Raw genomic sequence first — 20,458 nt, 5'->3', positions numbered from 1 at the left:
TCAAGTTCATGAAAACTAACAATTTTGCCTTGTGGCATAGAGCATTATCATGATGGATCATTAGAAGATGGTGAAGGGGTTCAGTCCACTTCACTTCAGTTAGCATTGGGTGGAATGGGTTCTCTCTGTTTTCTCTTCTTTTGGAAGTCTGTGTGTTCTGCTTGTGTTCAGAGATATACATGAGAAAACTCTGGCAGCGGTGGGATTCGAACCCACGCCCCCGAAGAGACTGGAGCCTTAATCCAGCGCCTTAGACCGCTCGGCCACGCTACCTGTATAAAACATCTAAAGTTTTTATGTGGGAGACTGACATTAAAGGGACACACTGTATAATGTATATATAAATTTAGGATGATAGTTAGTAATGCTTTGCATTGTGGCTGCATCAGTTGATTGATTTATTCATTGACTCAATAAGTGAATGAATATTCTTGAATGTACAGTTGGTATGTGCTAAATTGGCACCTATTGTTAACATGGAAGCCAAAATTATAGAAATAATGGAAAGTGTGGAAAACCTTTACAACAAATTTAATAGACACTAAGAATGTATTTTATGTTCTTTGAATATATGACACAACAAACCCATCATTGTAGTTTCAAAGACAACCCATCTCCACTCACAACCTAAGTATGAACTATATTAATCACACATGTAATTTCAAGTGAGTTGACTTTAGTGATTGTTATAGTTTCTGAGATTTACTTGATAAAACCCTGGCAGCGGTGGGATTCGAACCCACGCCCCCGAAGAGACTGGAGCCTTAATCCAGCGCCTTAGACCGCTCGGCCACGCTACCTTATAATGAAGTTCCTGGAAATTATATTCATCAGAAATACAGTATGATTTCCATATAGATTCGGATTGAAGGTTGGCTATGTTAAGCATTAAACTGCATCAGTTGATTGATTTATTCATTGAGTCAATAAGTGAATAAATATTTATTAAATAGTAACGTGCACTTGACACATACTAAATCAGCATATTGTCATTATGCAGGCCAATTTCTGTCAAAATAGCAAAAAGCTGATGAAAAAATTGGGCTCATAGAAATGAAAAACCTAATGTTCAAAACTACTTGATACTAAGAATCTTTTGCAATTTGGAGGCAGCACAATCATCTCTCACTCATCTCCTAAATCCATAAATCTTGGTCTCCACCAATATGTGAGGGAAATATTTGGATCTTTAGCTAAATGCTTCACCATGATTATTTCATTTGGTTATGGGCAGGTAGTGTACAGTAGAGTTATCACAGCTTTTTTTTTTTAACAAAGCAGCTGCCTGCTGCATCTGGAAATGGGGTTGATATTGTATTGTTTTGTATCGCAAATACAGTAAAGTTGGTCAGGCCGTAAAACCAATGATCTGAAAACACTAAAATGCTGCTAAGACCTGAGGTGAACTGCAGATCATCCTTTGTCCCTTTTAACACCCAAGATAATTCCCATCATATACCATAGTTGCATTATACTTTTTCAATACGCCCATTTAAACCCTGTTCCACAATGGCTTTTGTCAACAGCATGGTACAAGCCCAAACCTACCCCGACCCACTTTCACTCATGTCAATGTATTTAGCAGCATGGTAGTGTTTGTATTATGGGAATTTACATGATAAAAACCTGGCAGCGGTGGGATTCGAACCCACGCCTCCGAAGAGACTGGAGCCTTAATCCAGCGCCTTAGACCGCTCGGCCACGCTACCGCTGACCTTTAGAAAAAGACCATTAAATTCAATTGGTTTATATGGAGAGTTGAAGGGATTTGACATAAGAAATAAATGAAATGATGGAAATGGTCAGATTTTCTATATTGATCATACAAAGTTTTCTACAATTTTCAACGTCTACTGAGAGCACGATAATTTTACAGTTGTAGTTACAGTTTCAATCATATATTCAGCACGTAATATGGTTTACGATATTGTTATAGCATGATTCTTGACAAAATCCTGGCAGCGGTGGGATTCGAACCCACGCCTCCGAAGAGACTGGAGCCTTAATCCAGCGCCTTAGACCGCTCGGCCACGCTACCGTTGGCCTTTTGGTTAAAGTACTTGTTATTGTCGATACATGTGCAGTGTGGAGTCTCCTTCATTTGGGAAATATGAGTTATATTCACGAGAGGTGAATGTGAAAACAGTGTTTTATGCCAAATAACTATTACATTTTCCGTTTTATTCGCCTTTTATCACAGATGACGACCCTGAAGGTACAACAGGGCTCCTTGACAACGCAATCGAAGAGCCAAAGAACACCAGGAAAACAAGATAGTTCACGAAAGCCTTGCCCTGCTAACACCAACACCAAGGTTAGCACAGGGGGCTTTCTAGAAGTTGCAATGGTCTGGAGCTCAAACAATCTAGGGTTGAGGTCAGGTGTTCTGCCAGCAACATTACTGCCTAAATTTCAAATGATTGTGATTGAGAGTGGGGTGATAATTTGTTTTCAGAGTTTTATTTAATTTAATTTTTTACAAGCAACATCTCATGTTTGCACATAGTTATTAGATTTCATGTCCATGTAAATGCAGCAGTTTTACTTACCATGGAGATTTTTAATTGCCTAAATGTTTATAATACTTTGTTGCAAAAATGTATAATGTAAATTTACACTTGCTTACATATATTCATGGTTTTGGGATTCTTACAATATTTGTATATTTTATAGTGTTTATAGTGCTCAAAAAGTGTAGAAAATCTGAAATGATAATATAAAGTGGGAAGCTGGGGGGGACACACCAAGTGTTGTTCTTGTTCTGATGGAAGTAGGGCTTCCATTTTGAAGAAGAGCGAAGACAGGCTTCTTGTTTTCATGTTTACTCTTTGGAAGAACCCTGGATACATCCGGTTCCGTCCTGCGCCATTTTGATGAAACAGCGAGGGGACGAGCAGCTTGGATCACCGAGAAGGATTTTATGGATTTAACTTGAAGAATAATCCGGACACACAACTTTACACTTTCACAGTGGAAAAGGACCTCGACCGAAGAGGAACCTTTGCGTTTTGACTGCGTAACTTGTGGATTTTGTTAGATTATTCGACAGCTAACTTGGCTAGCATTGTTAGCGTAGCAATGTTGAGCAGTGGCCGTTGGCTCTTGTTAACGGAGAGGGAGCGTTAGCTAATCTCGAGGTGTAGCATGTTAGCCTTGGCATTAGCTAACTCGCCAGTCTGACATTTATACGGTAGATTACGTTTACAAAACTATTATTTTTGAGGTCTAACTTCGGTATATCTTGTGAACTCGTTGCGGAAGCTTTCACACAGTTTTGTGGACTTTGTGGTGGTTCGGTAGTGTTTGTTGTGACTTGGAAAAATAAGGACTCTTTCAGAAAGGCCAAATATTACCACAAGGACTGATGTTGAGGGAATCCCAGGCCCGCTGTTAGCTTCACTAGCGGCTTGCAGCGCGGCGGCCCGGGCTTTCCACTAAGGACAATTCACAACGGACTTGCCCTCTTTTACATCCATGTAAGAAAAGATTTACACTGTGCTTCATGGACTCCCTTGGATTTCGTGGCATCCTGTTGTGTTTTATCGGACTTTAAAGAACTTACGAGGCAAACTGCGCTGCTCAATGGCGCTCTGGCCTCACACCTCGATTATTTTTCTTTGGCAATAACAAGGACTCTGTCGCCATCTGCGAGCTGAACCCTTCCCCATTTTAGCCCTTTCTTTGTCCACAGTGTTTCAGCGCATATAAACAAGGTTTACCTATTAAAGTCACCAGATTTAGCCTCCTGTGTTCAGTGTTGACGCTGTTTTATTTTGTTACCATACCAGGCCTGTGTTTTTTGTTTTTTCCTTGTGCTTGATTGACTAAACTGCTTAGACCTGTAAAAATGTCGTGTGTTCACTATAAGTTTTCTTCCAAACTGGACTACAACACAGTCACTTTCGATGGGCTGCATATCACTCTCAACGAGCTTAAAAGGCAGATCATGGCCCGTGAGCGCCTCAAGGCCACAGACTGCGACCTGCAGATTACCAACGCGCAGACTCGAGAAGGTATGTTACCATCTGACACATTACAAAATGTGTGACACACATGTCATCCATTATTTTTGAGGATATCAATAAAGGATAGACAGACTTTTTCGTCTACATTTCGCCTCCTTTAGATTTGATCACCATATCTGAGTCTGGAAAATGGGTTAGAACACACACATATATATATATATATATATATATATATATATATATATATATATATATACACATACATACATACATACATACATACATACATATACATTTCATATTTATTGTGGTCACATCCAAGGGGCTGCAATTAAGGACTATTGTAACTATTAATGATCTATGAATTGTTTTCTACATTATTTGTTTTTTAGATGGGGTTAGGAGATTAGTCGATTGACATAACAAGAATGAGCAACTATTACATTTGATTATCATTTCAGTCTTTTTTCAAGCATAAATACTGAAATATTGCCACTTATTCTGATTCTAGCTGTGCAAATATTTTTCCTGTTTATCTCTGTCATACATCTCTTATATATACAATCGATTAACTGAAAAAATAATGAGCAGTTTAATTAATAATGAAAATAATCATTAGTAACATCTCTACTTATATAATTCTGAATGTCAGAGGTTGGGGGGTTTATCATCCAGTTCAAATGATCTTATCTGTACTGCTGTGTTTTCACAGCTTTACTTGAAAATGTGAGTTGTCATTAACCCACCCACAACTCCTGGTTTGGAGTTGAAGAACCTAAGGTCCATAGATGCCATGTATTTTACTGAATGGATGTTGGCAATATTGTTTAGGTGTCATTGTGTTATGTATTTGTTTCACCTCTGTTGATTTTAATCTTGTGTTTTGTAGAATACACAGATGATGAAGCCCACATCCCGAAACACTCGTCCGTGATTGTCCGCCGAACTCCAATTGGTGGAGTAAAACCTGCTGGCAGGACGTTCATTGTGTATGTATAATGTTATCACTGAAATCATTATTGAGCAGTACAGTTACTAATCATTTACAGTTTTGAATTATTAGTTTACATTACAATTCCTATAGTTTTCTTTGATATGTAGATCAAAGGTCTAGTTGACAGCTATAGTTGAAAACTTGATCCTGTCCTTGGTGAGGACAGTTGACTGCCAAGTTATGTTAACTGATTGTTTCTTTCCACCCCGTGTTTGTTTCTGCAGAGATCGTTCTGACACAGCTGTGGTGGGATCGTCTAGACCCGTATGTAAAACAAACCCAAAAACAACACTCTCTCTTCCTCCTCTCACCTATCACTCTCTCCCCCTCTTTCTGGCTTTAGTCACCTTTCTTGAAAACATTCTGTCAACAATGATCAAGCTCTGTGTATCTTCTGTTCACCGTGTGTTGGCTACATTTGTGTTGAGATCTCAACCTCTATATGTTATATGATGTCTTTTTTGGGGAGGGTTTCCTGGAGTCACCACAGTTAAAGTAGTTTGTTGTTTCTCTCTATAACAAACCTGGTTTTCTGTTTCTGTTTTGAAACTAGCAGATTAAAGTTTTAAATTGTGGCTGAATGAGATGAGGTTGATAAGAGAAACAACAGACTAGCCACCATTGTTTTTGAATGCTCTGAACTGACCAATTGTTGAACTGTTGCCACTTTATAATTGAGAAATCATTTAAACTGTTAATGACTGTATTTCATAATGAAATGGTTTTGTAGCCTGCTTCAGGCCAGGCAAATGTATTCTAAAGGGGTTTGTAAAAGGAAAACATGGTATTTTTGTATTGATAATTCATTGTCATTTTATTTTCTGTGAAAATATTTTTATTATGTGGTTTAAGAACCCAGTGAAGTAAAGTGTGGCTGGGATTGATTGTAATTAACTTTGATTACAATTACAAGACTAAGTTTGTGTGGGTGGAAGAGACTCGCCAGTGATTTTTATTTTGAAAGCTTACCCTGCTAAACTTTAATATACTCAAATCTGTTGTGCAATAACATTTACCAATGTCATTTGTTTTGTCTTGTACAATTTCACCCTGAAGATGTTCTATTCTGCTTTACGTATGGACTGCGCATAACCCTTAAACCTTAAAGGCTCACAGATTTCATCCTACTGAGTTAAATGCTTTGAATTAATTCAGATTCTTAAGTGTCTGTTTTGATAAAAAGCAGGTACTAGTTCAAAGTGTATTGTTACAACTTTGCTTTGGGGCATCAGTAAGAAGCTAGTTTTAATAAGTGAGATGCTGTGACTTGGTCACTGACATAATGCTGTGACATGATCACAAAGTACAATGACACATCAGTAAAGTTAACATCTTGTCAATCTTTTGAGGCCTTCCATGGTTGCTGCAGTGAGAAGTATACTGGTGTAGTGTGTCCTGTAAGCTGTAAGCTGCAGAACCTGTCAATAAAGTTGTTCAGTGGTTCAGTGTCAGAACCGCTTGCACCAGATCCCTGTGTGTTCCCTCCACAGCATTCTGCAATACCCAGTCTTTCCTCAGAGCCCTGCATATCATGATGGACAACCCGCCCTGCCCGCTTGTTTATTTACTTTTAAGATATTTTTCACCAGAAGTAGGCAGAGCAGCCTCTTTGTTGTAAAATATGACCTTTTTCTTCTTTGTGCGTGCGTGACACGTGATTCTCGTGGTTCATTGTCTCCTGACCTGCATTAGAGACATCCCTTTCTTTCACCCTTCACTCTGTAGTGGTGTATTGGCTGTTTCAGGGAACAATTTGAAGGAATACTTGACAGCTCTTGTTAGTTCTTTTTTTTTCAACTGGCATATTTTAAAGTAATATCTCTACATTTGTGCAGTATCAGCTTTATATATTTGACACTTTGATGTGTTTGCATATTTTTTATTGAAACTGCTTAGCATCACTCTTTGCTAGCTCATTAGTTTACAGAAAGCAGTCTTAAACTGATTTGATGAGTTTCAAACAGTCATGACAACCTCTTTCGACAAGACAGTGCAAAAATGGCAAAAGGAAACTGCATGCTAAAATTAAATGTCAAGTATTCCTTTGAGAAAATCGCCCTCTCCCTTCATAGCGGGAGAAGCTGTAGGATCTCTATAGAGGGATGTGCCAGTAGCGAACATTTTGACTTGCTGACGAAGCCCAAATAGCAAGAAAGCTTTGATGCTCTTGTACATTACCATTGTAGGAGGTTATAGGCTCAGAATATCAGCAGGTCTAGACTTGTGTATATATGGAAGAGTAGTCACAGTAAGACTTTGCTTTACTTGTTAAATGTTAATGCAACATAATTTTTATGCAGTTAAGTGGTGTGAAGCTCTTAAGGATTTCCATTCAGTCATAAATGTGTTTTTATTTCGAATTTTTAGAACGAGTTTGTAACAGTAAATCTTAATCCTTTTATATCGCCTGCCATGGGAAAAGACGTTACTTACGGCATGAATACAGGTTTTAAAAAGTAGGGTTACTTAATGGAGATAAAACTTTGTTTAAAAATTACTTAATTTATTCCTATTTTGTTGATTACTTTCCTATATTTGGGTAATTTCTAAATTTATTCCTCCAGCAGTTAAGATTTTTTCCATGTAAGCAGCTGTTAATAGACACAGCTGTAGATGAGCCTTTGACGGCATTAACTTTTTCCAGATCATGTCACAACTCATTAGAGGGATGAAGTTTGTGCAGGAGCGTAGTAATCATGTCTAGATGTAAATGCTCACTGTCGTACTTGCATTATTTCATGCGCTTTGAGTGCTCGACGGAGGCCTTGATTTTAGTGCAAAGACTTAGATGGAGACTGTAGGGGACTGGACACAGATTTGGTGGGGAACTATCTGGGCTCTTCCGATGTATGTCAATTAGATATTGTGTTAACACCTTTTATATCTGTACTCTGATTCTCCTGCAGACTGATTCTTCTCCTTCTATGTCACTCGCCCAACTCGCCAAGGTAATGTTTCTGTACATGCAGGTTGTACTTGAAGAATATATTTCCTAAGTTGAATACAAATGTCCTTTTTTTCCCCTTGAGTTTTCTTCTTGAGCTCATGTCTTACTTTTCTATTTTTGCTCCTCTCTTTGTTACGTGTTGTAGACTGCTAACCTGGTGGACGCAAATGCATCAGAAGAGGACAAGATTAAAGCCATGATGTCTCAGTCCAACCATGAATATGACCCAATACAGTTAGTACACACACGTGCACACACTTTCCTCTTGTGCTTGATTTAATTCAGATTTTTTTGTTCAATGTTTTAAATCGCGAATCAGTACTGAACAACATTCACTAGCTGTAGATAGTTTTAAAACATAAACTCTACTTGTCTCTGTAGTTACTCCAAGAAGGCAGTTGGACCTCCACCTGCTCACTATACCTGCTTTCGTTGTGGAAAGGCTGGTCACTACATTCGACAATGCCCCATGCTGATGGTAATTATCATGTGCCATTTTAATTTTAATCGTCTACCAAGTTAATTTTTCCCTACATTGGAGTGTAATCCCTACGAAAGTACTGACTATAGGTTTTCGAATCGTGATGATCATTATGTCTGTCATTTTGTTTTGCTTTAGGTCCAGGATAAGAGTGTGGAGGGTCCTAAGCCAGTAAGGATTAGCAAGGGCATTCCTCAGAGTTTCATGGTGAAAGCAGAGCCAGGCACCAAAGGAGCCATGTTAACCAGCACCGGAGAATATGCAATACCTGCAATAGATGCGTACGTGTCAATCAAGGATGCCCACAAATACACACTATTTAGTATACTTATATAGTTAATTAAGTAGGATCATATTTTAATTTGTCATAACCCATTTTATGTCCATGTCCTCTTCAGTAAGTCATTATAAACAGAAAAGGTTATTGCAGTTGCTTTCTTTTTGCTTGTAACAAAGCCCTCAGAATTAAAAAACTAAATATGTTAATACAGGGAAGCGTATGCACAAGGAAAGAAGGAGCGCCCTCCGTTTGTTCCACATGACCAGTCATCATCTGAGGACGATTCAGACCCAATCCCTGACGAACTCCTGTGTCCAATCTGCAATGACCTGATGACAGACGCTGTAGTTATACCCTGCTGTGGAAACAGTTACTGCGATGATTGTGAGTTGTTACTTGAGATTAGTTACTTAGTAATAAAAATTTCAATGTGCAAAGGTCCCAGGCAATGCTACATTTGTTCAGACTCATTTTTGATGGGCTAAAAATTCTCTTGTCCTTTTGTTTCACAGTGTATTGGTATGATTTCAAGCCATTTGATTGTCATAAGTTATAATTTTGACAATGCGCCTTTGAAGCATCTTGAGCTTCAAAAGAAAAGTTATTGTTTTAACAATGAATTGGACATGATGTACTTAGAAATATGTAGACTAGACAGATTGAGGGGAAGTTCATCTTTTCATTAGAAATGTAAAGTTAAAGTTATTGTTTATTTGTTGGTCAAATGAAAGATTGCTTTCAACTAATTGAGTACTGTTTCTTTCAGGTATCAGGACTGCCTTGTTGGACTCAGAGGAGCACATCTGCTTCACATGCAAACAGTCAGACGTTTCACCTGATAATCTTATTGCCAACAAATTTCTGCGACAGGTAACCACTTTTAAACCATTTTGATGTATTATTTGGTTTATTTTACTTGAACTCAAAGCAAAATTAAAATATAATGTCTTTTTATATAATTTATCATCTGTTTATTGTCCTGTAGGCTGTGAACAACTTCAAGAATGAAACAGGATACACCAAACATGCACGCAAGCAGCTCCAACATGCAGCCCTGCCACCACCGCGCCCTCAGTTGGCCAGGCCTCTTCACTCGAGACAGCAGGACCCACTGCTGCCCAGTGTCACTCACCCTCCCTCTACAAGCGTACCCACCACTGCCCCTCAAGCACAGGTCCAGCCCCCTGCACCTGCACCGGCTTCTGCTACTACTACTACTACTACTACTACTACTTCTGCTCCTACTCCTCCTCATGCTGCTGCTGTCGAAGGTCAAGATGCTTCACCAGCCCCTGCACTTGTTGTTGACCATCATTCTCCTATGCACTCCACCAGCCAGGGTGAACCACCCCCACCTGGGTAGGTTTAGACTAAGAAAGTATATACACCTACATGAAACCACATACTCAAAAAGTGATGTTTAAAAGCGAAGAGCCATTTCTACTAGTCATAATGTGTCTTGTTTGTTTTAGTGAGACAGATCCAGAACCTACTGTGACTCCAGGCTCATCAGGTACCTCAGAAAGTGGATCACAGGTGAGTCCAACTTGATCACCTGATAATGGTGTACTTCTTTGATATCTATTATTATTATTATTATTATTATTATTGTAAACTTTACAGGCTCGAACCCTTCCTTACCACATAACCGCATATCTCTGAACCACAAGCATCTAATTCTCTTTGAGGTAACTATATGTTTGTCACTGTGGTTTCTTCCACAGGGCTACCATGTCACTGTTATTGGCCATCCGCCACCCGCAAGGCCACCTCATCCATCAGGTAAGAGGTTCAATTCAATTTAGATCATTTAAGGAGCTTAAGTGAGCTTGAAGGAAAGACTTTCAGCAGCTAACAGACTGTCTCTCTGCTCTATTAGGTCACCAGTCACGCCCCCACCACTCGCACAGAGGGGGAGGCAGACACTGGGAGAGGTAAGAACCGTCTATGGGAGTATCTGATCGATTTAAAAGTTTGTATTCTATTATATCGGCCTCACAATGCTTGGTGTCCCTCTCTTTGTACCAGGTCTTACAGAAGTAGAGGAGAACACCCCCCGCCTCACCTCCAGACAGCTCCACCCCCTGCCCCTGTTCCTCCAGTATACCCATCTCCATCCCTGTACCCGCCCCCACCACAGCCCTACCCCCCTCCGTACACCTCTGGCCCCGGCCTCATCGCTCCCCCTGCCATCGGTTACCAGCCCCAGCCTATTTATGCCCCTGGACCACCGGGGCTCAACCCTCCCTGGGTTCCCCCTGGTACCCAGCCCCCTCTAGCACACCTTGCACCCTCCCTATCTCAGCCCCCCCTGTCTAAGGACGATTTCTACAGACCGCGGCACCGACCTGACAAGTGAGTGGCTTTTCTTTGTTTTTGGTTGTTCAAAAAGCTATGGCAGCTACTGATTGCTTATGTGGAATTTACACATAGAATATTCCTAACACCACCCACAGTTGGGATTATCAACTCAGTAAGAGGAAAACTCTTGGAGTACTTTTGAAAGTTTCAGTGTTCTTGTCTTTGTATCCACAGAGTTACATCCAAACTGGATGAATTTACCCAAGACTTCCACAAAGAGCTTATGAAGTACAGAAATCCACCAAAGAGGCGAAGGCCGTCTTATTCCAGGTAACTTCATTAAGATGACATATCAAAATTGGTTTTAGTTCTTACAGTAATTACATATGCATAATCCTTCAAGCCATTTGGTCCGTTTTTTACATAATCTCCTTTCTTTTCTCTCTTTGTTTCTTTCTGTTCTTTTCCACCATTTCTTTTTCTAGGTCCCGGTCATACAGTCGGTCTCCATTCAGCCGCTCTCCTTACACTCGCTCTAGATCGAGATCAAGGTCGAGATCAAGATCAAGGTCTAGGTCTTATTCTTATTCCCCCAGTCGATCCCGCTCCCGTTCACGCTCCCATGGCCGGTCTTATCCCCGCTCCCCTTATTCCAGACGCAATGGACGCAGTTACGGGCGCTCACGTTCAAGGTCCCGCTCCCGCTCAAGGTCTTACGGGTATCGGCGCTCCGGTTCACCGCGGTCTCCTCCCTCCTATCGGCCTGGAGGCTGGGAGGGAGCAGAAGGAGCAGGACCCTATAGGTCCAGGTCACGATCTCGCTCCCCGGGTGGCTACAGGAGCCGCAGCCCCGGTGGACGGAAGCCACCTCCTCGGGAGATTGCACCATATGAAATGAAGGCACCAAGTCCTGGAGGCCATGAGCGCTGGGAGAGAGAACGATATCGACAGTGGGAAAAGGAGTACGCGGACTGGTACAACAAATACTACAAAGACTATGACAACCAACATCCTTCACTGCATCACAGAGGCCGCGGAAGCAGAGACAGGGAGAGGGACAGAATGTCCCCATTATCCAGAGATTACTCACCCCAGGGGAGAGGAAGAAGAGGGAAAGAAGAGAGAGGTGCTCCCCCTCACCATCCTCCATCCTCTTCCTCATCAGGGACCAAGTCGAGTACTAAAGTCCAGAAGACAAAGAAATTGAAAAATAAGAAGAAGACTGGAGATGAACCAGAACCATCACATCAGTCAGTGGACAGAGGTGATGCTACTCCCGTCAGAGATGAACCAATGGATGAAATCCCTTCACTTGCTAAAACGCCTCCAATCTCCTCAAAGACTCCATCTGGCACTACAACCACTAAAGCTCCAGCTTCTAAAAGCACTGCAGCACCTGTTAAACCCTCAACCAAGGTCCCATCAAAGACTCAGTGTGATAAGACCAAGAAAGAGAAAGGTCAGAAGGTAAAGGCTAAAGTGAAGACAGAGGCTGTGAAGGTAAAGAGTGAAAAGTTGAAGAAAAAGACTGGTGGAGAAGGAGTGGTGATCAAAAAGAGAGACTCCTCATCCTCCTCGTCCTCTGTTGCTAAACCATTAAAGACCATTAAAGCCAAGCCAGAAGATACTTTCAACTCGACAGCCCCTAAAAAGGAAAAAAGTAAAAGCTCTACACCGAGGCCTGCCCTGCTTAAGACTCCTCCACTGCCCCAGAGCCTGCCTCTACCTCACCCCTCTCTTCATGATGGCCCTCGACCCAGCCACGACATTCGGGGTAGGAGAGATCTCCCATTGAGCGGTGGACTCCTTCCCATCCCCCATCAACACGGATTACAACTCCTCCATCGACCTCCCTCCCCAGGGGACAGTCGGAGGAGGATGGGAGACGAAGGCCGCTCTTTACTTGGACCTCCTCCTGGGAAGCAGAGGAGGATGGATGGGTTAGGGGGTGGTGGTGATGTCATCTCCCACTCGCACATGTCTCACCAGCCCCCGCTCCACAGACTCCCACCCTCTTCAGACAGACCTGGTCTTCTTCCCCTAACAGGGAGCCGTGAAATGGGCCGGGGAGACCCAGAGCGAGGATCCATCAGGCCTCTAATGGACCTGCAGGTGGGTCTATTGCTCGAGTAGTTCTCTGGGAGGGAATGATTTTACAGATGTGTTTATCAGTTCATACAGATGAATCTCTAATTGTCATCTCTTTATTCCCATTGGTTCTGGATGCCAAAATCAAGTCATTTTTAAGGAGAAATGTTCTGGTGCTTGGTTCTCATATGGCTTCTTTTATGGCTGTAAATTGGACACAAAACATTCTGTATGAATATGTCAGCTTGTGCTTTAGGAAATTGTGATTTGAGTGTTTTTCACCATATTCTGCCATTTTATAGATACATGACATGTTAGTTGCAGCCCTGGTTTTCATTAATGTTTAATTTTATTTTTCCAATCGATTTAAATAATAGTTTCTGTGAGATTGATTTTATGATAATATTTATAATATAAAGTGAATGAAATTTAAATTTCCCTTGGTCTAAGGTGACATAGGTGTCAAATGGTGTCGTTTATCCAGTCCAAAACCCAAAGATAAGTTACATGTCAGTTACTTAAAAGCAGAAAACCTTCACATTTGAGAAGCTAGAACCAGAGAATGTTTAGTGTATTTTGTTGATAGTTAATTCTCAAAATTGCTGTCGGATAATTTTCTGTTGATTGTCTTAAATAGTATGGCTTCTGATTTAATGCCCTCAACGTATGTGTTTTTGTCCAATTTCAGGTGAAGCCACTGACCCAGAGGAGGATCAAGTTGAACAGAGATCTGGGTAGAAAAGGCAGCACTGAAACAGCAGGCTCAGACAGACCACCATCGGGTCCTGAGAAGACGACGTCCAGCTCGGACCGATCAGCTGCTGCTAACATCTCTGAAGAAGACCGACCCAGCAGTACAGCTGAAGGATCTGGAAGAAAGGAGCGGTCTGCATCTGCTGAGAGGGGAGTCTCCAGAGAGAGACCAGGGAGTGCTGGAGAGAGGCTGCAGGGCTCCGACAGAGAACAGGACAGAAGCTCCGGACCGGACAGAGAGCGAGACAGAGCTTCTGGATCAGACAGAGATAGAGAAAGAGACAGAGACAGAAGTCTGGGCTCTGACAGAGAGAGGGACAGGGTCTCGGGGTCAGGCTCACAGAAAGTAGCCGTTACAGCGGAGAGAGATGCCGAGGGAGAGAGGTCAATGAGGACAGAACGAAGGAACTCTAGTGGTGGCAGTGCAGGAGGGAGGTCAGTCTGTCTGGATAAAATGACCATCGCCGAGAAATCAGCCATCACCAGGAGACCGCCAGACCATCAGGAGAAACCAAGCGTGTCCTCTAAGGAGAGAGGTGAAGGGTCAGATAGAGCTGCTAAATCTGACAGGTTGGTGACCTGAGTTTCTCTCCTGCTTATCGAACCACCATCCATTTCCATGGTTGAAAGAAAGCATGGTTTTGTCTGTAAACACAGTTGTAATATGTGTAATTATATTCTCTTATTTCCCAGGAGTGTGTCCAAGGACAGAACAGAGAGGAGTGTCCCCTCAGGAGAGAAACCAGCTGCTGCTCAGAGAGAAGGTAATTGGAATCACTGTATGAGTGCATGCATGTGTGAAGAGATGCTAACTTTGATTTTGTCTTGTGCCATCTAATTATGCATTGATTAAACCTGTGTTTCCACTACTACTCCCTCCTTTTGTTCCAGCAGTCAAAGACGGTGAGGGGTCTGTAGTGAAGAGCAAACCCAGGATCAGCCGAAAGGCTCTGACAAGCCACACTGTGAGCTCCAGGTGAGTCTGTTGTGTCTGTGTTACTAATAGACCATTTTTTATTTTTCATTTTAACATGTGACATATATTTTTAATATTATATATTGTGCATTGCCTTGATGTTTTTGGATCTGTTTTGTTGTTCATTGTCATTGGTGCATTCTTGTGATCTTTCTGTTAAACCCCTGCTGCAAACCAAATTTCCTTCAGGATCATAACAGAATCAAAGTTCATATAAAGTAGAGTTGCTTGGACCAACAGTAGCTTTGGGTCCGATTTATTTTCTGTAGCTGTTTAGCTGTAATAGTGCAACAGTTTTTAAACTCTGCAGCTGCTACTGTTTAGACTGTTTTAGAAGGAATAGTTCAGCATTTAGTTTTTTGTAAATGCTAACCATATTTTCATGTACTGCATAAGTGCATTTTCCAAATTCTTGAAGTGTGTCTTTATAATCTGAGGAAAGCTTAAGGGGACAGTATACCGGTAGAATAGCTGGTTAAATATTTGCCAAAACTGCATCCTCACACATCTTTCCGACATCGTATTGGTGAGACTCATGTACAATCACTTCTGTAACTTTCCGAAACCAACGATCCAACATTCGCAACCAGTTCATGCCGCGCTTTGCCAGCTGTGTGAAGGTGAGAAATGAGCCAGGGTATGAATATCTCTCAGCTGTCTTTTCATTTGTTACACAACTATTTTTGGCACTCTTCATGTCAACAACTGAGTTTATCACTATAAATGTCTCTATTTGAAAATGTGCACCGTTATCCCCATTTTTAAATATCACATCTCACCCCTTCTACGACAGCTGGCTTTTCACCTTGGCTTCACATTCGATTTCTGTTGTGGCAGTAGTTCTGAATGAGTTTTGCCTTGGCCCTTAGGGCTTCCTGTGTTACATGAGAGAAAGAGAGCTGAACAATTAATGAAATCAATTGGCACCTATTTTGATTATCAGTTCAATAATTTTAAATGATTAATTGATCAGTGCCAAAGTTTGCCTAGTTCCACCTTCTTTAGTTGTGTGGATCTGCTGCTTTTCTTTGTATGATGTGACTGTGAGAGTTGATCTTTCCTTATCTTTTGGTTTTAGACTATTGATTGAAAAAAAAAAACAAGCAATTCAAAGATATCACCTGGGGTTTTGGTTATTTTTAACCTTTTCTCTGATTTTCTGACATTTTTTAGATAAAATGATTAATCAAGAAAAAAAACCCGTCAGATTAATTGATAAGTGAAGTAATTGTTAATTGCAGCCCAAGGAAAACATTTTTTTTAGCAATATGTTAATATTTCTCAAAGCAAGGTATCATTATGGTATTAGTAGCAAAACTGAGGTATCATATCAGCACGAGCACTGAAATATTTCAAACTATACCGAGCCTTATTGTTTGTTGTGTGAAGAAGATTGATTGTACGTAACCAGTCATGTTCCACAGTCACCATAAACTTTTTTCCTCAACCATAGGTCAACTCAGGAGACAAAGCGGGACTCAGAAAAAGACCAAAAGAGTGTGTCCTCTAAACCGCCAGAGCTGCCTCCGTGTAGCCCTGTGGACAGCCGTGACCGCAGCCCAAGTGTCAGCCCACCACCCAGCCTGGTCAGGGAGGAGCCACTCATTCAGCCCCCCCCTCGCTCCAAGTGGGAGAGAGAGGATGACGAAGAGGGGCAGGAAAATGGAGTTAGTGCACCCAAGGAGCCCTCACCACCGCCTCAGAGGAGCCGAGGCAGAGACGGGCAGACTGACGCACTTAAACCTGTCAGGAGTGAAGGCCGGGATGCCATAAGGGAGGAGAGGAGAGGAGTAGTGAGGGACGACAGGAAAGGGAGAGCACCAAGGGAAGAGGGTAAGGGTGGCAGGGTGGCACAGACAAATTCTGACAAACCAAACAAAACGAAAATTGCGAGGGAGGAGGGAAGAGGGGTAAGAGAAGAAGGGAGAGCTCCAGCCAGAGAGGAGGGGAGAGGAGGAGGAGGAGGTGGAAGAGAGGAGGGGCGGGGAGTCACAGGGAAGGAGGAGAGATCAGCAGAAGGCAGAGGTGGAGGAGGACGAGAGGAGAGTCGTGGCCCAGAGCCAAGGAGACAACGTTTGTGCTCTGACCTGGGTCGTGAGACGGACGAGGCCGCCTTCGTCCCCGACTACAGCGAAGGTGAGGGCTCGGAGACGGAGAGAGGAAGAAGCGGCAGCCCTAGTCTGTCTCCCAGCCAACAGTCCCACAGCCCCACCCCGAGCAACCAGAGCGACACGGCAACCACCATGGGAGACAAGAAGAAGAAGAAACACAAGAAACATAAAAAACACAAAAAGCACAAGAAGCACACTGGTCAGGAAAAAGAAGGAGAACACAAGGAGCATAAGCACAAACACAAGAAAAAGAAACACAAAAAGAACAAAGACAAAGATGCAGAGGAAGAGGAGCAGAAGACGGACAAAGCAGAAGAGGAGGCTCCATGCTAACAGAGGCTAAGATAAGCCTGCTGGCCAAAATCTGTAGCCTTCTTTGTTAGTAAGGAGGCAATGATGTATCTAGAAATATCGGCTAACACTGGCATGCTGCTCCATGTGCCACTTGAGGAGAACAATGAAATGAGTCTCTGACTGTCCATGACACTGATGGAGGGCTGTTAATGGAACACTTCATATCCCTGCAGCTCTACAAACCTACACGGTACTTTGTTGTGTCTGGGCTGCAGCGTTTTGAGCGCTGCTGAGGTTTCTTTTAAGTTAAATGTTGAACCTCTGTGGAGAGTTTGGGTCAAATAGAAAAGAAAAATAAAACCCCAGGAGTGATTCTGTGCTACACTATTGTGATCAATCAATAGCCGGCCAGAAAGGACTTGATGATAACTGATCACACAGCAGTGAATCTAAATGATAGGAGTAACAAACTGTACTCAGGGATGTGATTGCTTCTTTGTAGAGGAGGAATTGCTGTTTCTCTGCCTCTGATTCATTTGTAAATAGAGTTGAACTGTTGCTTCACATAATTTTTCCTCAGTTTGTTTTGCTCACATCCCTCTGTGCTGTTCAAGGCTTAAATACTGGATAACCTTCATTGCTATGCTGTTGTAAGCTCTTTTTGAAGGACTGCACTAGCAGTTTTGCAGATTTGCATGTTTTAGCACATTAACTTCAAATTGTATACTTTCCGTTACAGCCAACCATTTTCAGTGTTGATAATCTCATTTTTAGGCAGCCATTGGTTTATGCCAGCTCTTCTTTTTGTCTAAGTTAATGTAAATTTAAATTAAAGCAATGAAATTCCTTTCATTCATTCATTCATTTTCATTTCATTCTCGAACAAATTACCAATCTAAGCAATTTTCCTCCCAAACTTCACAGAAATTAAATCCAATAGCTGCCCGGAAGATTATGAAACCCTTTGGAAATGGTTAGCAGTAAGTTAATTGTAATTAATGGACTAAAACTTGCAAAATTACCAGTATGTTCCTTTTAAAGTTGATGCAGACCATAACGCATTCATGCTACACTGGATTGTATAAAACTAGGATGTGTTTCTTAATGATGGCAAATCAGTCAGCATGTTTTTGTTCCAAAGGTGCAGTAACTGTATCATGTGAGCGAGTGAATGTGTGTGATGGTGTGAAAGTGAAATGTGACAGAAATGAGACAAATTGGGGGACTAGTGTTCTTACAAATAAGTTGTTCCATTTTTTTTAATTAAAACGTTTTGACCTCATGAAAATGTCTCAGTTGTGTTTTATCAATGTTTGAACTGATCACACAAATGAAGCTCAGTATGCAATGTGTGAAACATTGGGCCTTAAAGTGGTACATTTATTTGTACTTACAACTTCCCATATGGAACTGGACACCAGAAGTTACCAGTAATAAAAGACACATTGATACTGAAAGATAATACCTGTTGAAATGTAAACGCAGTGTAACACTAATCCTGAATACTTCCTGTGTTCTGAACTCAGTCACTTTCAGCTGTGGGGAATAAGTGCACACACACACAGTTGAATTAATGCAAATATAGAAGACTGTAAATGCTCAACTTCTAATTGCCAGCGGTCTGACACTAATCTGAAATGTAACTGGTAAACATTTTACTGTCACACTCATAACTGCCCCCCATTAAAACAACAGTGGCTATAAGCTATTTCAATGTTACACATAATAATGGTTATAGTGCCGTGAGTGATAATGAAGTAACGATTAAACCCATCTCGGCAACAGTCTATCATGACACAGGTATTGTTCTAACTAAAATATATAAGTATTTATAAAATTGCTTTCAGTGTACTTATTTTTAATAAATGTGTCTGATTTGAATAATGGTTTTCAATGCAATTAAAGCAACATGGACATAATGAGTAAACCTTCTTACATTGCTAATTATGTGCTGCTGATGATATTTGCCACAAGAAGCCCAAAGTGTGTGTGTGTGGGACAAGGCTATAGACACGAACCACACATAAAAGTGATAAAAGAACAAAGATGTACTGCAGCACATGGGCGATCAGATATATTTGGAAATAACTGGATTTTTCAGAGAGGATGGAGTATGTCCTCGAAAGCAGTTTCTCAGACACAGTGGTGAGTTTCAGGGTCTTTGACAGCTCATCTCTTTACAAACATGAATAATTAAAGTAAAACGTCCCAGAAGGAAACGCGTGCAATGACACAGACTGAACACTGCGTGGCGCTGTAAGTCCTACAACTTTTAACACGGAAGGGAAACAGATTAACAATAAAAAATCTTCTCTCATATGTTTCAGTTTCAAAATACGACCCCACATGCCACTAACTCTCTCGCTCCCAGAACACATAGCAATAAGCTTCATTGTGTTTGTGTTTGTGTGTCTGTGTGTGCATGCCGTAAGTGTGTGTACCCAGTCGGAGGGATGGCGTGACTGGTGAATCACAGAGGAAACAAGCTGAAGGCAGGAGATGGGTTCATAGACGGGTTGAGGGAACACTGAGGAGAGCGGCAGATGTATTTTTCCATAAACAGCAGTACATAAAAGCACATTCTCAGCTTAGTCCATGCATTGTGTGTCTGTGTGTTTGTGTGTATGTATATATATATATATATATATATATATATATATATATATATATATATATATATATATATATAAGGTCATCCCTAATGGATATAGATCAGTGAAACCATTAGAGAAGATTAATATGTTGTTTTAACCCCTGTCCAGATTATCATCACAACTCATTATTCATCTCATCCAACATCCACATGTGTGTCTGCGTGTCCACACATGTGCTCGCATGTGTGCACCTGTTATCTGCCTGTGTATTTGTGTGTCTGCTTGTGTTTTGTCTTACAAGCATAACATCATTTCCTGTCATCAAGGCCAAAGGTTGCTAAGCAACTTCACTTCTGCGGATTGTCAGAAAAGATGCTTCTCCACTGACCGGCTCACAGCCTAACTCTCTTATCCTCTGTCATAAGTGTAACGTCAGAGGGAAGATGTTGTCTATGTGTGCATGATTGCCTATACATTTGTATAGACCAGTGTGCACGTATGCTTGCAAAAATGGTGAAGAAAAAGGTGAGAGAGAGAGAGAGATCAGAGTAGGATGTGGAAATGTATTGTCTGATAGATTTCTGTGATTCCGCGAACTAATAAAAAGGATGAGTCAGTAATGTTGCTGCACACTAGATTCCCTCCGGTGGTTTGCCTAAAATACAGCAAAATAT

General features: G+C 41.4%; 1 protein-coding gene and 4 non-coding genes across 6 annotated transcripts; 1 reads left to right on the top strand and 4 right to left on the bottom strand.

The window, feature by feature from the left end:
* Positions 1–191: 191 nt before the first annotated feature.
* On the bottom strand, positions 192–273 carry trnal-aag (transfer RNA leucine (anticodon AAG)). The gene has a single exon. It is a non-coding gene; the product is annotated as a tRNA-Leu (tRNA).
* A 445-nt stretch (positions 274–718) lies between these two features.
* Positions 719–800, bottom strand: trnal-aag (transfer RNA leucine (anticodon AAG)). The gene has a single exon. It is a non-coding gene; the product is annotated as a tRNA-Leu (tRNA).
* Positions 801–1,627: 827 nt separating this feature from the next.
* On the bottom strand, positions 1,628–1,709 carry trnal-aag (transfer RNA leucine (anticodon AAG)). The gene has a single exon. It is a non-coding gene; the product is annotated as a tRNA-Leu (tRNA).
* Positions 1,710–1,956: 247 nt separating this feature from the next.
* Positions 1,957–2,038, bottom strand: trnal-aag (transfer RNA leucine (anticodon AAG)). The gene has a single exon. It is a non-coding gene; the product is annotated as a tRNA-Leu (tRNA).
* An 802-nt stretch (positions 2,039–2,840) lies between these two features.
* Positions 2,841–18,478, top strand: LOC130166025 (E3 ubiquitin-protein ligase RBBP6-like). Of its 2 annotated transcripts, none has more exons than XM_056371294.1 (20): positions 2,841–4,013; positions 4,855–4,954; positions 5,184–5,223; positions 7,866–7,907; positions 8,052–8,140; positions 8,288–8,384; positions 8,526–8,668; positions 8,879–9,051; positions 9,434–9,537; positions 9,653–10,026; positions 10,140–10,203; positions 10,392–10,449; positions 10,547–10,601; positions 10,696–11,022; positions 11,203–11,298; positions 11,454–13,080; positions 13,745–14,379; positions 14,503–14,573; positions 14,704–14,785; positions 16,239–18,478. In XM_056371294.1, exons 1-20 carry the CDS (start codon positions 3,848–3,850, stop codon positions 17,227–17,229), a joined length of 5,334 nt encoding a protein of 1,777 aa, XP_056227269.1. In that variant the 5' UTR covers positions 2,841–3,847; the 3' UTR covers positions 17,230–18,478. The 2 variants fall into 2 exon arrangements, with proteins under 2 accessions (XP_056227269.1, XP_056227268.1); XM_056371293.1 differs by having other exon boundaries at positions 14,701–14,785.
* Positions 18,479–20,458: the final 1,980 nt, after the last annotated feature.

Source organism: Seriola aureovittata, chromosome 3 (genome assembly GCF_021018895.1).
Source record: "Seriola aureovittata isolate HTS-2021-v1 ecotype China chromosome 3, ASM2101889v1, whole genome shotgun sequence".
In the NCBI taxonomy this organism is placed as follows: domain Eukaryota; kingdom Metazoa; phylum Chordata; class Actinopteri; order Carangiformes; family Carangidae; genus Seriola; species Seriola aureovittata.
Note: the sequence above shows the minus strand (reverse complement) of the source record. Positions and strands in the feature narration are given on the sequence as shown.